A 15,114-nucleotide genomic window follows, 5' to 3' on the forward strand; every position below is an offset into this window, starting at 1 on the left:
CCTCTCGGACTGCAACTACATATATATTTGACCTTTGATATTGCCTCACAGGCTTCTGAAACTCAGATAAGTATTTTCTATAATTTTCAAATCTTTTTCCTGACCTTTGGATTGTTGGATAACATCTATAGATATATTAAAATCCACCAAGTCTTTCTTTCATTGTTTCTGATGTAATGTTAAATGAATATTGAATTTCAGAAATTATAGTTTTTATTTACAGAATTTCCATTTTATTATTTATAATTCTTTTTTTTTAGATTTTCTATCTTTTCACTCATTGTGAGCATATTTTCCTCTACATCCTTCAGCATAATTATAATAATCTCCCTATCTGCTGATTAGAACATCTAGGTTTTCTCATGGTTTGTCTTCATTAATTGCCATTTTTCTTGAATATGAGTTATGTTTTCTTATTTCTTCATGTGTCTAGTATATTTTTATTGTTCCTGAATATTGTGAATGGTATGTTGTTTAAGGAGGCAGGGAACTTGGCTGGAATCAAACCCCAAATGAAAATCTCAGTTCACTTATTTTAGTCTTAACAGATTCTTTAAGTCCTTTCCATGTGTGTTTGATTCAACAGTTAGCTAGAGATTTGAACGGATTTAATTCCTAGAATTTGGAGATTTTCCTCCTTGGTTCTCTCCTTTCTGTGATTTTCCTCCTTCTCTTTTCAGCTATTATCATTTCCTCAAATTTTATATTCTGATTTTTTTTTTTTTTTTTTTTTTTTGAGACGGTGTATCACTCTGTCGCCCAGGCTGGAGTGCAGTTGACACACTCCAGGCTCACCACAACCTCTGCCTCCCAGGTTCAAGCAATTCTCCTGCCTCAGCCTCCTGAGTAGCTGGAATTACAGGCGCCTGCCACCATGCCCAGCTAATTTTTGTATTTTTAGTAGAGACAGAGTTTCACTGTGTTGGCCAGGCTGGTATCAAAATCCTGACCTCAAGTGACCCACTCACCTCAGCCTCCCAAAGTGCTGGGATTACAGGCATGAGCCACTGCACCTGGCCAAGACTGCTACTTTCTATTAGAGTTTTAGGACGGTGTCAACTGGAGCCAACCCTCAAAATAAAAAGCTTTTAAAAAACAGGACACTCAGCCAGTGCCACTCCTTCCTTCTATGTGTTGAAATCCCCTCCACATTCTGTTCACTTTTGGTCACTCTTCAATACCTTTATGTAGGAGTTTTAAAAATATTTTGTCCAGAGTTTATGATTATTCTCTGTGGTAGGGTTGGCTCATTAGGAGTTACTTAGCATCAGAAACAGAATCAAGCATTGTGTATTTTATCTGAAAGGAATCTACTCATTGGAGATGGTTCTCTTACATAGATGCCATGTCCTCATACAACTCACTGAGAATATTAATTCCTAAAGATTTGTCATGCTTTTTTGTAATCATTCTTTTTTTAGTGGACATTTATTCTGAATAACTTCTGATTTTTGAACTGCTAAATCTTATAATTTTGCTTGGTTTGATGATTTTATAAGGTGACAGGGAAGGCATATCTTGTCCAAGTTGATAGCTAAGTGAGATTCTCTTGGAAATTTTTACCTTATCATGTTAGTATAGTTCTGCAGTAGACTCATCTTTTTAACCCCTAGATGGGCTCTTTACCTAGAATTGTCTGCAACTTCGCCCACAAAGTATCTCACACAAAGTCCTAGTCTTATAGAATATGAATGATAGACTTCTCCTCTTCTTCAAGTAGCACTATTATATATTTCCTTTTTTTCCTTATATTCCCTTGTCATTTAAGTGACATTTTACTTTTGGGGGGCTCAGGGAGGAGAGTGTATTTGTGGCCTTGGGTCCCAATTTTCTATATAAAGTCAGTTTGTTTAAATTCGATTAGGAAATGCTTAAACATAATTTTTCTGCTAGTATGCAGAGTATTGCCCATGAGCAGAGGCAATACAGTCTTAATACTGGTTTTTAATGAATTTTAAAGGTATTTGAAGAGTTCATCATATACCTTCATCTATGTGTTTAAAACAACAATTTACTGTCTCCTGATTCTGTGGGCTGGCCAGGTCAGTGTGGTTTTGTCTTGGATTCTCTCATGTAGTTGCATCAGATGGCACCTGGGCTAGAGTCATCTGAACGTTTGGGCTGTACATCAAAGATGGCTTATTCACGTGGAGCTCATGCAGCACTGTCCACCAGAGAGTCCACGCGTGGCATCCTCACGTCACTTGGGCTTCGTACAACATAGGGGCTGGGTTCCCAGAGGGAATGTTCCAAGAGGAAATATCTCAAGAGTCAGGAAGCAGCTGAGTGAGTGGTGCTGAAACTAGCACAACATCACTACTGCTATAATATTTTGGTCAAAATAGTCCATGTGCTTTCACCTTTAAAATGAAGTAATTGTTTTGTACTTTGAGAAAAAAAAAGCATGTATACATATCTCAAAGTGATTACACACACAGTTACATATGATAATTTCCTTTTCCCATTAATTGAACTAGTTTTACATATTTATTATCAGTCTTACGTTTGTTTCAGTTAACAACACTATTTTTGAAAGTAACAAAATAACATTTGCTGTACTATAAGTCAGATTTTATCCATTAGGCTCTCCTTCACCTACCTTACTTTGCTCTCTCAATTCGAGATGAAATGTAGATTAGTAATTTTTCTCTGACTTCCCAAATAATTTTTTGGAATGATTGGGGCGACTTACATGGTATTAATTGACCTCTTAATAGAATGTTGAGGAAGGCAATTCCTCTTGGCAAGGGGACCTCCAGCTTCATTGAGAAGCATTCAATTAGATGGGAAACAGATGCTTATTTTTGTCTTATAAGCCTCAATGCAGGTTATGTGGTAATTACTTCGAAGAGCAGGATAACAATTTATGTAATCAGCAGGACCCTATAATTACTAACGCATAATTTCTAAACAGCATTTAGCAAAATAAGGCCCATACATACACTTTGTAATGAAAAAGATGTGTTTGACACAGCACTAAATTAAATTAAAAATTTGCATATTTTCTTTCAGGAAATGCATGAGCTTCATCTGCTGTATTTTGCTGGACTAGTTCTGCCTACTTCTAACTCCCTTATAAGACTATGGAAATGCTGAATCACAGTGACAACTGAATGGGGGAATGAAAACCAGGAATAGAGAAGGGTTTCCTTCTCTGTTATTAAGGATGATAAAGCATCATTCTGAGAGAAGACTTGCAAAGCTACATCTAGGGAACCTCTGTCCACTGAGAGTTTAACATTAAGATTATACCAAATTTAGAATGCAAGGGCTAGCAGAGAACTTAAAATTATCTGCACTTATTTCTTTATTTCAGATGGAAAAACTGAGACCCAGTTAAATGAAACGGCATGTGCACTATGAAGCAGTTGGTAGAAGGAGTGAAAAAGTACCCCCCTCCCCACAGTCAGGCTCAGTCCCATGAAATTCATTCCACTATGGTAGTCAGATCATATAGTTAGTGTCAGACAAGCCACGCACACCATTAGCCCCAGGGATATTGAATGTTTCTGTGGTCTTTTAAAATTTACATGTACATTTGCATTGCCAGTAGGTTTTTTTGCTTTGTTTTGTTTTTTGAGACGGAGTTTTGCTCTTGTTGCCCAGGCTGGAGTGCAGTGGCATGATTTCAGCTCACTGCAACCTCCATCTCCTGGGTTCAAGCAATTCTCCTGCCTCAGCCTCCCAAATAGCTGGGATTACAGGTGCGCACCACTGCGTCAGCTAATTTTTTTGTATTTTTAGTAGAAATGGGGTTTTGCCAGGTTGGCCAGGCTAGTCTTGAACTCCTGACCTCAGGTGATCCCCACGTCTCAGCCTCCCAAAGTGCTGAGATTACAGGCATGAGCCACCACGCCCGGCCTGCCAGTAGGCTTTTAATATCTCAGAAGATGCATGAATGTAGAGTATCTTCTAGAGATAATTTAAGTTCTGTACATATTAAGAAATTTAAATACCAGTTATTTACATTCTGAAAGACCATTGATGAGATCACACACCTTGATGAATTCTTACCTACAGTTCCTGAAGTCATGTCAAGAGGATTACCAGTCTCTTCTTCAAAGCTTTGGACCTAAGATATCAAAATGCATCAATGTCATTAGAAATTTTGTCAAATAAATTCACTTATTTTAATCAACATATAATGAGACTGGCAACTGATAAGAGGGATAAACATGAGTTCCTGAACTCAAATAACTTGCAATCTGCTGGCAGGAGGTAGCGGGGACAAGGTACCCATGATGAAGATTCAAAGAATTAAAGAAGTTGAGGAAAGGGGAAGATCACCTCTGGATGGCAGGATCAATGCTTCTTCTGGAAGATGTGCATTTGAAAGGAATTTACATAGTAATATTTCTATTCTAGATTTTTTTTTTTTTTTGCTTCCAAAGAACTTTAAGTATATTTGGAGAAAGTTAATTAGGACTTGATAAATTTATGGAGAGTAATTCAGAAAATTTAGTTGCTATATAGTGCTTAGACATTTTTAAAAATTTTAGTTTCCAAATTGCTGGAACAAAATTTATTTTTGAAATTTTTAAAGAAATTAATAAATACTTCTGTATTGATGAAAATAAAGTTATCATTAAACAAAATAATGCATATTACTTCTAAAATAGCAATACAGCTAATTATAGAAACTGATACATAGAAAAAGAAGGTAAAAAAACAGGGCTGGGCTTGATAGCTCATGCTATAATCTCAACATTTTGGGAAGCCAAGGTGGGAGGATCACTTGAAGCCAGGTGTTTAAAATCAGCCTGGGCAACATAGTGAGACCCCATCTCTACAAAAAATAAAAAGAAGGTAAGAAAACAGTTACTGTTACTCCAAAAACATTTTGGAGTATTTCTTTGCAAGTTTTCTTTGATATACATTTTTCTGGATATTGTCATGTAGTCAAATTTTTTCTCTCAAAAATTTGAAGGCAGAATTTTTATTCCACATCATAAGATTTCTTTGAAAACATCATCTTTAATGACAGGACAATAGGCTGTTCTCAGGAAGAACATTAGTTTACTTAACAATTCTCCCACTTTTGGAATGTTTTCTAAATTTTGCAATTAGAAATAATGCTGAGGTGAATATTCTTGTTCATAAATCTGTTTCTACATGTCATATTACTTATTTGGAACTGATATTTGAGTACAGAAAGCTGAATCAAAGGACATGAACATTTTAAACATTGTGGTATATATGGCCAAAAATGACCTCTAACCCAGGAATAGACTAGGGACCATGAGGATATAGCTCAACTGTAATAAGAAGAAATATTTAATGTCTCTTTTTAATCCTTCACATCTTTTCTTTTCAAATAAGTTACTTTACACTTGTAATCTATTAGACATACTTCTTAGCATTATTTTCACTGGTGTTGGTAACTCAAATCAGTGCACATTATATGCATTTTTCAAGTGTAATAAAAAGTTTTTGCTATGACCATTATCATGGAGAAAAATCCACTTAGGGCAATGTGAAGCACAAGTTTGTCTTTTGAAAAAAAAGGAAAAGCCCCATTAATTTAAAATGAAAGCCAGGTGTATTCCTGGGCTATTCCACCTGAGCCAAACTTATTAATTAATAAAAAATAAAATAAAGAAATAGTTATAGCTTTTGAAATATTCCCCACCTAATCAAGATGTTGACTGGGATTGTTTAATAATATGGTTAATGTTCTCACATGTGACTTCTAGAGAATAGGATGCTTATATGCAAACAGGAGAGAAAGCTAAAAATTATTTATTATGGCTATGAAGAAGCATCCTACCTTGAGTTTACAATTGCACAAATTTTACGAGTATCAAATTCAATTAACGTATTTAGGAATTTAAAAAGAGAGGGGCTGACTCAATTTTACTAAATAAAATTAAACAAAAAAATGTTGATTTTTCCATTAAAAAATCTATGCACAATTTTGTTGAAATTATACTTTTGAGAAGTGAGACAAACATTGCTAAATTCAGCTTTTAGTACGACTTTAGGGAAAGCATCATTGGTTGATCTGGAGGCAAAATTTGGCCAATCATACTTGAAATTCTGATAGCTAGATATTTAAGTACATTGGCTCTTGTTTTAAATGCCATGAAAATCTGCCAATTTCACACATATTTTTCATTTCTTATAATTGGATTTTAAAATTTGACATTGAAAAATAAATATTAAATCTGGCATAGGCTTCTGTTTAAGATGCAATCTACCCAAGCTTCATTTACTCATCCACTGGTATTGAGTGAAACAAATATTTTTTCCCCAGTGAGAATGTAATATTTTATATGCACTTTTTATTAAAATGAAATTCAAGTAGTGTGTTTCTTTTTTATCATTTTTAGGACTATCTCTGCCTTACATACACATACAGTCTCTCACACACACAAATCCTAGAATATAATAAGACTGTAAACAAAGACAGCTATGAAGTTTGACAGAATATTCTTTTTCTATGAAAGCCATCTTTAGATTAAATTAATATTGTCAAATTCTTTGGATGTTTACTCAATTAACAAATATTTACTAAGTACCTACTATGTGCCAAAGAAACATGTGAATTTGTTTTCTTTATTTTGGTGTCTGAGTGTGTTTCTACTCTCTCCCCAAATATATACTAATATGTAGTATTTTCTTGAATAATTGTAATTTAAAAATTCTTGAAAGTATACCAATCAAGGACTAACATTCTTTTCTTATTTATTTATATAAAATTTATCAAATCTGATAAATTTGATGTTTGTCTATCCCTGTACTCTGACATTTCGATGGCATACTAGGAACATTATTTTTCTTTAAATCAGTCTAGTTTGAAGGAGAAGAAACTTCAGGGACAATAGAGTCTGATGAGGCTTGGCAATGGGTTGGAGTTTGGTGAAACTTTTTGTTTGGATCCTAGCTAATAGCAGATTGATTTGACATTCTTTTTTTTTTTTTTTTTTGAGACAGAGTTTTGTTCTTGTTGTCCAGGCTGGGGTGCTGTGGTGCTATCTCAGCTCACTGCAACCTCCACCTCCAGGGTTCAAGTGATTCTCCTGCCTCAGCCTCCCGAGTAGCTGGGATTACAGGCACCCTCCACCACACCCAGCTGGTTTTTGTATTTTTGGTAGAGACGGGGTTTCACCATGTTGGCCAGGCTGGTCGAATTCCTGACCTCAGGTGATCCGCTGCCTCAGCCTCCCAAAGTGTTGGGATTACAGGTGTGAGCCACCACGCCCAGCCAACTTGACATTCTTTATAGTAATTTAACTATTGGCTTGGTAATTAAATAATCTTTGCAAGATTAAGTTTTTTAAAAATCCTTTTTTTAGCGCCTTCTCAGTTTATCCTCAAATCAGGGCATTTGACTAAAGGTATGTTTTTTCCTTCCTTTTATTATTGTTATTCATTTCAATGCTACTACTTGAATTCAGTTTAACATTTTAAGGTTCTTTAATTTTTATGCAAGACATATATGTACACAAACATATATACATATACATAGATATTAGGAACCTTAACATCTACATATTTTAAAGTAATTTTTATATCTTTCTGGGATGCAGCTATGCCAATAGGCATATTCACCTGGTCTACCCTATTCTTCTTTTAAAATTATGGTTAAGCCTTACTTTCTACGAATTTCTTTATTTTCTCAGCCCCAGGCTGGCTGAGAATGCCTTTACTTGCTCCTGGAATACCCGAAAATATGTCTGTATAGTGATGTAAAGTGTTTCTGTAGGGCTGGCTCTGTGCCTACCATCTTATGGTTTCAGTGCCCATCCCTGCCACTTCTCTGTGGCTCCCTTTTCAAGGCAGATTCTGTTACCATTTCTGTGCCTGGCACATAGAGGGCTCCATGGAGAAGTAAGCCCACTTTGGAATTTGCATGTAAATATCCTGCCCTACTTTTAGATAATTTAGATGAAAGCAGAAAAAAGCCTTGTTCTTCCTTTGTAATTACTTATTTGTAATTATACTAAATAACACAGTTAACAACAAGTTAACTCCCAATCCTAGCTGCCATTATGAATAGACAGATGAGTGGATATGTATACGTATTTTTTGAAAAGAAAAAAAAAAAACCAACTCTGAGAAGTACAAGTGAGAATGTCACCTAAGTGAAGATAAAAACTAGTGTAAATGAATGAAGGCAGGGATGGAGGAGCAAAGAACGTGTGTGAAATGAAGGTCAAACTATGTGAAAATCAATACATCCCAAAGCAAACAAATAAACATCACACTAACATCCTAAAATCAAAACCATACCCAAGTCCCTACAGCTCTGTCTGAGGCCCTGTGTTAGGCATTGTGGGGGAAATATTTCCGACACACACCCCCGGCCCTAAAGCAGCTGAGAGTCTTTTTGGGGAAACAGCATTGACACACACTCAATCTCTAACATAACGAGCTCATGCTGCTAAAGCCATGAGAACACAGAGGAGAAGTGGTTAAGGCAAGTTTCACTGAGTGGGAAGTAGTTGAACTGATCCTCAAAGAAGATAAAACATGAAAAGTTAGAGAATAGATAAAAAGCACACATACAGGTACATAAAACAGTTGAGCCAAAGCAAGTCAGAAATGACCCATGGATTCAACTGTGAGCAAGAAAAAGGAAAGACACTGGAGTAAGCAGAGGCTGGTTTCCTACTAGTTTATTTCCTACAAAAGCAACTGGAATGACTTTAAACCACTAAACTGACTCAGAACACTAAGATGTAATGCTGAGGGATTAAAAGATGAAGTGGTGAAATGAGGGCTGGAAAACAGGGGTGTCATAGTGAAGGTTATTTCCCTTAGGAGGTTGGGTACATTGGTGCAACACTGACCTCTTCCATTTCAAACGAGTCTGGTCCTTTGCCTGCAAGACGAGACAAGCTCTTGAGCTTGTTAGTCTGAAAAAAGTTCTCCTTCTGAGTTCTGCCATTGACTGACCCCTGAGACACACAGGAAGGAGAAGCCTGCTTGGCCGGCATAGATGAGCGAGGCCACTGCTTGCTCAGAAGACCACGAGAAGGATAAGGTAGCAAATCATCACAGGCTTGGAGAGACTGATGTTCTACTGACAGAGACAAATGATTTTGCTTGTGGTCGATTGAGGTTGCTGCTAGCTCTGCTCCACACTCCCATAGTTTTGTAAAGGGGATAAAAACTTCATCTTTCATCTTGAAGGACTCTGATGCCTCTGGGTTACAATCCCTCCCGATGTTCTGTTTTGAAGCTCTGCTTAAGAGTTTACCCATTCTTCTTCGATGCTGTTTGGAGGCACTCACTGAGGTTCTTTGCACACTCTCTCCTCCAGCTTTCTCTTCAGCTCTGTTTGGCAGGATGCTGACATCATTCAGCAGAGATGAGAAGGCATTGGTCACATGGTCCAGGATTTCCAGCTGTCGGAAACGACCTGCACAAAACAAGAAACATGAAAGTTTTAGATTGGGTCTTTTTTGTTGAGACCGTATTAACGTAGTAAAAACTGAAGGGTCAGTTAACATGAAATTTTCAAGATAGGAAGGACATTAGGCTCTTGAAACAAGTTTTTCCCAGTATATGCCATTACTATTATGGAGATGATTTCCCTGTGTAATGAGATTTTGCTGTGTTATGGGGAAAGTGAACAGCTTTTGTATTTAGTTGAATACACGTAACTATTTAGATTCATATATGCCTATAGTTTTTTGTGTTAGGTATTAAAAACTGTAGGCATCGGTGAATCTGTATACTAACATATATTAAAGAGTGAATCCAGTGCTAACAACATGAGGCTACCTGAATATTCCTCCATAACTCTATGTGATGTGTATTCCTACCATCACTTACATCATCCCTATCCATACTGTCACCTGATAGTGTGGAAAGATCATGGCATATAGAGTCGGAAGTCCTGGATCCAAATCCCAGGTCAACCATTCACTGGATGTTTGAGCTCAGAATAAAATAACTAAGAGCTACACAGTGCTAGACCCATGCCAGGCACATAGTAAATGGCCAGTCTTTTCATCTCTCATGAGGACTAAAGCAAAATTGTGAAGACACAATGCCATGTAAGTGTCAGTTGTTAAAATAATGATTATAAATGAGCAAGACTTACGAAGGGGATATATTCTCCTCAGTCTTTCCAGAGAAGATGGTCATTAGTGTAAAACCCCATTGGCCTTCAAAACAAACCAGCTTATCAACCTGTTAAGCCTTTCTGGATGATCTGGCCTTTATCATTTGGGTCATATGCAAGTACAGTATTGACTTCATTAGCATGTGGAAGAGACCTAATGCAGCAAGGGCTAAAGTGAGAACATATTGCCAGCTTGAAAAAAAAAAAAACATGGAAAATATTTTTGGTATCTCAAGATAATAAAACCACTGTAATAAAAATGGAATATTTTGTTTTTATTACCCAGCCTCCTCTTAATCACAGTGATAGCATGTGGGGTTGCATAACTCAGCGAAGGTCAAGGACCACATAGGTGGGCAAGGATGCTGTTTTTTGTTGTGTTTGCACCATCACAGCAATGTCCCTGACTCTCATGAGCCAGTGCCTACCTGTTTCTTTTACCTAAAAGAAGAAGTATTGACTAATCATCCTTCTACTCCAAAAAAAAGTGACAGATTTCTCACAGAGGACTGTGATATTTTTCCAAGACCTATAGGAACTGTGGGGTTCTGGATGTTTCAGAATAATTCTGATTACATTTCCCCCCTAAATTAAGCTGTATTGAAACTGAATCTCTTTCGTGATCCAGAGGGTACAATTGAATGATAATTCAACTTTTATGATTGCTTTACATCCATCCACAGCAGGTTTTTAAATTTAGACTAAAACAAAACCTACCAATTTAATTGGTTAAGTCAATTCAGAGAACACAATAGTCTGAAGCATTGGATAAGTGTTTTCTTTTATTTTTGCCTTTGGGAAGATTGAACAATGGACTAATTGATTCTCATGTCCCAAGTTTAAATGTTTGTATTGACTTTGAATGAGATACAATCTTCCATTCTATCTGCCAACCAGCTTTATTATTGGTTGTTTTATATTTGACCTTCTCTGCTTCCTTGAATCAAGTGTTATGTTGTAGAAACAAGAGTGCACCAGGGATCACAGAATCAGGGGCCAACTCCTAGTTTCTCTATAATCCATATGTCAATTTCATTTGTGAAATATTTACTTCATAGCAGCTCAAATGCTATTCAAATATTGGTAAATGACATTCTCCTGAAATAAAGAATTGATCAAAGAATTTGCATCTCTGTGCTGCTTGTGAGAGGAGATAACAAGGAACAACATGAATTGAGTCTAAAAGGTAAGGAAATACTACATGCAAAACCTTCAGCTTTACATACTCTTTTTTAAAAAAATATAATTCCTGAAGTTTTGAGACCCATTTTACCCACATGAAAACAGAGAAACAGGAGCTAAAATGAGAACTCCAAGTGAAGTCCCTGTTCCAGATAATTGCTTGAGAAAAACACTTTGTCTCACATGACTTTCCTTTTAGTGAATTTGTTTATTTAAAAGAATTTATTTGAGAATCAGAATTTTGTCATTTCCCCCTCCAGAATTCCTCAAACTCTATACTATAGAGGAGGTCTTCCTCAATGCTTCTCCAAGAGGCCTTTTGTATTTAAGCGGTTTTGAAATGCTGCACCGCATCCCCTCTAGGAGGCTGAAAGTGCACCTTAGCATATTAAATCAATCCTGCAGTAAATAAACCTATTAAGCTGCAAAGCATCTTTCCCCCAAAATAGTAAGCCAAAACTGAGCACAGTACAGGCACCCCCAAGAAAATGCTTAGTAATGTCCTAGAGAAAAGGATTACATTGATCACCAGCTGAAGAAATATAGCGACATGCCTGATTAGCTATAAGGTTTAGACATAGTTAAATCAGGTGGCATGGCAGATTGATAACTGTCACTTACAGCTCAAGGTATAAATGATAGTGTTCTAAACCTCATAAATGAGGAAATTAGGGTTTCACCTAATGATTCATGATAATCCTTGTCAGATTCTGGTTTCTCTGCCTCCTGGGTGTGTGGCTATGGTACATATTAGTGCTGCTCACCATTACTGCCAGCTTTCCTCCTTCTGGGCAATTGGTAGGGTTGTACATTCCCACCCACTTGGAGTTAGGTGTGGCCATGTGACTTATTTTGGCCAATGAAATGTGAACAAGACCCGCCGTGTGTAAGTTAGGAGCAGAGGTTGTAAGAGCTGAGTATCATTCTCCATTTCTACCTTTCCCTATCATTACAACTAGTGAGGTTCCAGATTAGAGGCCGTGTTCCTGAGTGAGGACAACATGGAGCAAATAGATACTCCTTTCTCCAAAACATACACACCAACTCCCACTGGACATATAGGACGACCAAGAAATCCATCTTTTGTGTGTGAAGTCACTGTAATAGAGGGTTTGCGTGCTACTTCACACAATCTCCTCGCCTACACTGTGGCCCACCTGCCCACTCATTGCCAATGCTGAGATGCGAATGCCACAGGAACCTCACTTACCGTACAAGTTGGGGTTCTCAATATCCATTCGCTGCTTTTGAGCTTCAAGAAAAACACGGATGTTGATCCCTCTGGCTGCTGAGCCACAGCCAAGAAATCTGGGTGGGATTTGGGTGCAGATGTCTGGCTCATCAGCACCAAACCCCAGATCTAAGAGAATCTCCACTGGATCTTTCTCCCAAAATTCCAGCCATTCAGGAATGCTGTGGTAAAAATATGAATATCTTTATCCAGAAACGGTTAACCCAACACCATTTTTTTCCGGTCACCTCATCCACCCAATCTCCCAGATATTGAGTGAAAGAGGATCCTAAATAGACAAATGGTGCATTCGCTAGCATTCCTATGTACTTATTTAAAGGACTGACTGGCACGCCCACTCAGGGATGCTTGCCTGTACTTTACATCCAATACTATGAGTTTACTTAACTGGCTTCCCATTCCACAACAGGTACATGATAAATTAGACAGGGCAGGGAGACTGCGGGACAGATACCAGCCAGAGGCAGTGCACTGACAACCACAAACAAGTGGTCACTAAAGGCAAGAAATGAAGCAGAAAAAAAAAAAAAAAAAACTGTGAACAGTAGACTCAAAGAAGACTATTTTAATAGAGCACAAGTCTGTGGCATCCTTAGCAACACAGATCTGTCCAGGATATCATTAAATGCAGACTACAAGGACTGATGTTTATAAATAATGATTGTAAGTCCCTAGGTAGAATTAAAATGTGTTCCGTATTATTTTTGTACTTGGCTAAGAAACAAAAAATGCTTTTATCAACTTGTTGTAGTCACTTTGGCACTTTAAATGATAAACATCAATTAGCTGGAAATTACATTTGTAATTTTTATTAAAATTATGTATTTTTTAAATTTGATTTGTATGTATATCTAAATTATTTAATTTTAGTATAATTATACATATTACAATTCTATATTTAATTGTATTATTTATAAATATAAATAGTTACATTATGTATGCCAATTCACGTCTGAACTTCACCTAAGTTGCTAAGCTAACCCAGGAGACTATGGGAGTCTTTCCTGGATTCCATGGGAATCAGACCTTTTGATGAGATTTTACCAGGGTTGCTCAGCTCTTTTGTTGAAGTTTTTGTTTGCCTTTTCTTTACATGCAACACTAATGAGCCTATTTGAGATAGTTTAGATAATTTTACTTCAGTGACTTCATAATTCACATCGGATTAACTACAATTCATTTACTTAGCCGTTTACACATTCAACAACAGGTACCTGTCTCACTGGGGATGCCCACCCACCTACCAGATACAACCAGCATCATGCTCACACTTTCTTTTTTTTCTTTAATTATTTTGAGTCTCTTTTTTTTTAAACTAATTTATTTGTTTTTAATTGACAAATAATAATTGTGTGTATTTATGGAGTACAGTGTGATGTTTTGTTCTATGTATACATTGTAGAAATATTCAATCGAGCCAATTAAAATACCCACTACGTCACTTGTACTGAGAACATCTGAAATAATATTCTTTTAGAGTTTTTGAAATCACAATAAGTTAATATTAACTGTAGTCACCATGCAGTGCAATTGATTACTGAAACTTATAATGTGAAGTGGAGATGGCTCCATTTGGATATCTTAATCATGGGATTAACAGAGGAATCAGGAATGCCAATCACTTGATCACACTGACACAGACACCTGAATATAAAGAGGTTCAAGGAAGAAAAAAATTCTGGTGAGAAATCTAAAGTTGCATGAAAGATTTAATCTGTTATCATATTGACTTCACTGTACAAATGTTTATCCTACCCATTTATACATATATTTATTGAATATCTGTCATGTTCTAGGTTCTATGCTAGGTACACGTGGCACAAAAATGAACATAGTTCCTGCTTTCCAAAGGCTTCAGTCTCTTGACCAAGAATATAAGTATTGATTGGTCATTAAACATATTTTCATATCATCATGAAAATATCATTAACTTTTTAAGTAATACTTAATAATGGAAGAAATTAGATATACTGACTTTGTTAAAAAAAATTTTAATAGTACACATAATGCTTTCACTCCCCTCAGGTATTACCCCCACCAATCCTAATCCTCTTCCAGTTAAATCTATGTGTATCCTTCCAGACATTTTCCTATGCAGTTATATACGTGTTTTACGGTTTTCACTTGTTTGCTTTATTTATAGTAACCTACTCTATGTACCTTCCTGCATTTTGCTTTTTTTAATCTTAAAAAATATGGCACATAGATCTTTCTAAGCCAGTATGTATATGTCTACCTATTCTTTTTATCACTATATGGAATTCTGTAAAATGAACTGGCCAATCATTTATGTGGCCATTTCCCCACTGACAGATATTTAGACTGTTTCCAATTTTACTAACTCTTCTATATTGTTATTGCAAGATAGGGTTTGAAAATATTTTATTCATTCTCTCATCCATTCATTCAACAAGTGCCTATTTATAATTTCATGAAATCCACTGTTGCACAGAATGATTTCTCTAGATGAAAAGCACCTGGAAATTACATACCTTTGTGGTACAATTGCAGCAGAATAGGAAGAGTTGAAACTGGTCCCTCTGGATAGGGTGGGAGTTTCTGAAAACTGATGCAAAGATCTACAGTTGGGAAAATACCAACAATGAGA

General features: G+C 36.5%; 1 protein-coding gene across 1 annotated transcript in view; it reads right to left on the reverse strand.

Annotated features, from left to right (window-relative positions):
* Nucleotides 1-15,114, reverse strand: part of ITPRID1 (ITPR interacting domain containing 1) — a 119,752-nt gene that overhangs the window by 62,135 nt on the left and 42,503 nt on the right. The window contains exons 6-9 of the mRNA XM_032758387.2: nt 14,999-15,085; nt 12,465-12,667; nt 8,793-9,364; nt 4,015-4,072 (exon numbers count right to left, since the gene is read on the reverse strand). Of these exons, the coding sequence (XP_032614278.2) occupies nt 4,015-4,072; nt 8,793-9,364; nt 12,465-12,667; nt 14,999-15,085 (920 nt within the window). The remainder of the gene's footprint in view (nt 1-4,014; nt 4,073-8,792; nt 9,365-12,464; nt 12,668-14,998; nt 15,086-15,114) is intronic.

This window comes from Hylobates moloch, unplaced genomic scaffold, assembly GCF_009828535.3.
Source record: "Hylobates moloch isolate HMO894 unplaced genomic scaffold, HMol_V3 SCAFFOLD_1, whole genome shotgun sequence".
Lineage (NCBI taxonomy): Eukaryota > Metazoa > Chordata > Mammalia > Primates > Hylobatidae > Hylobates > Hylobates moloch.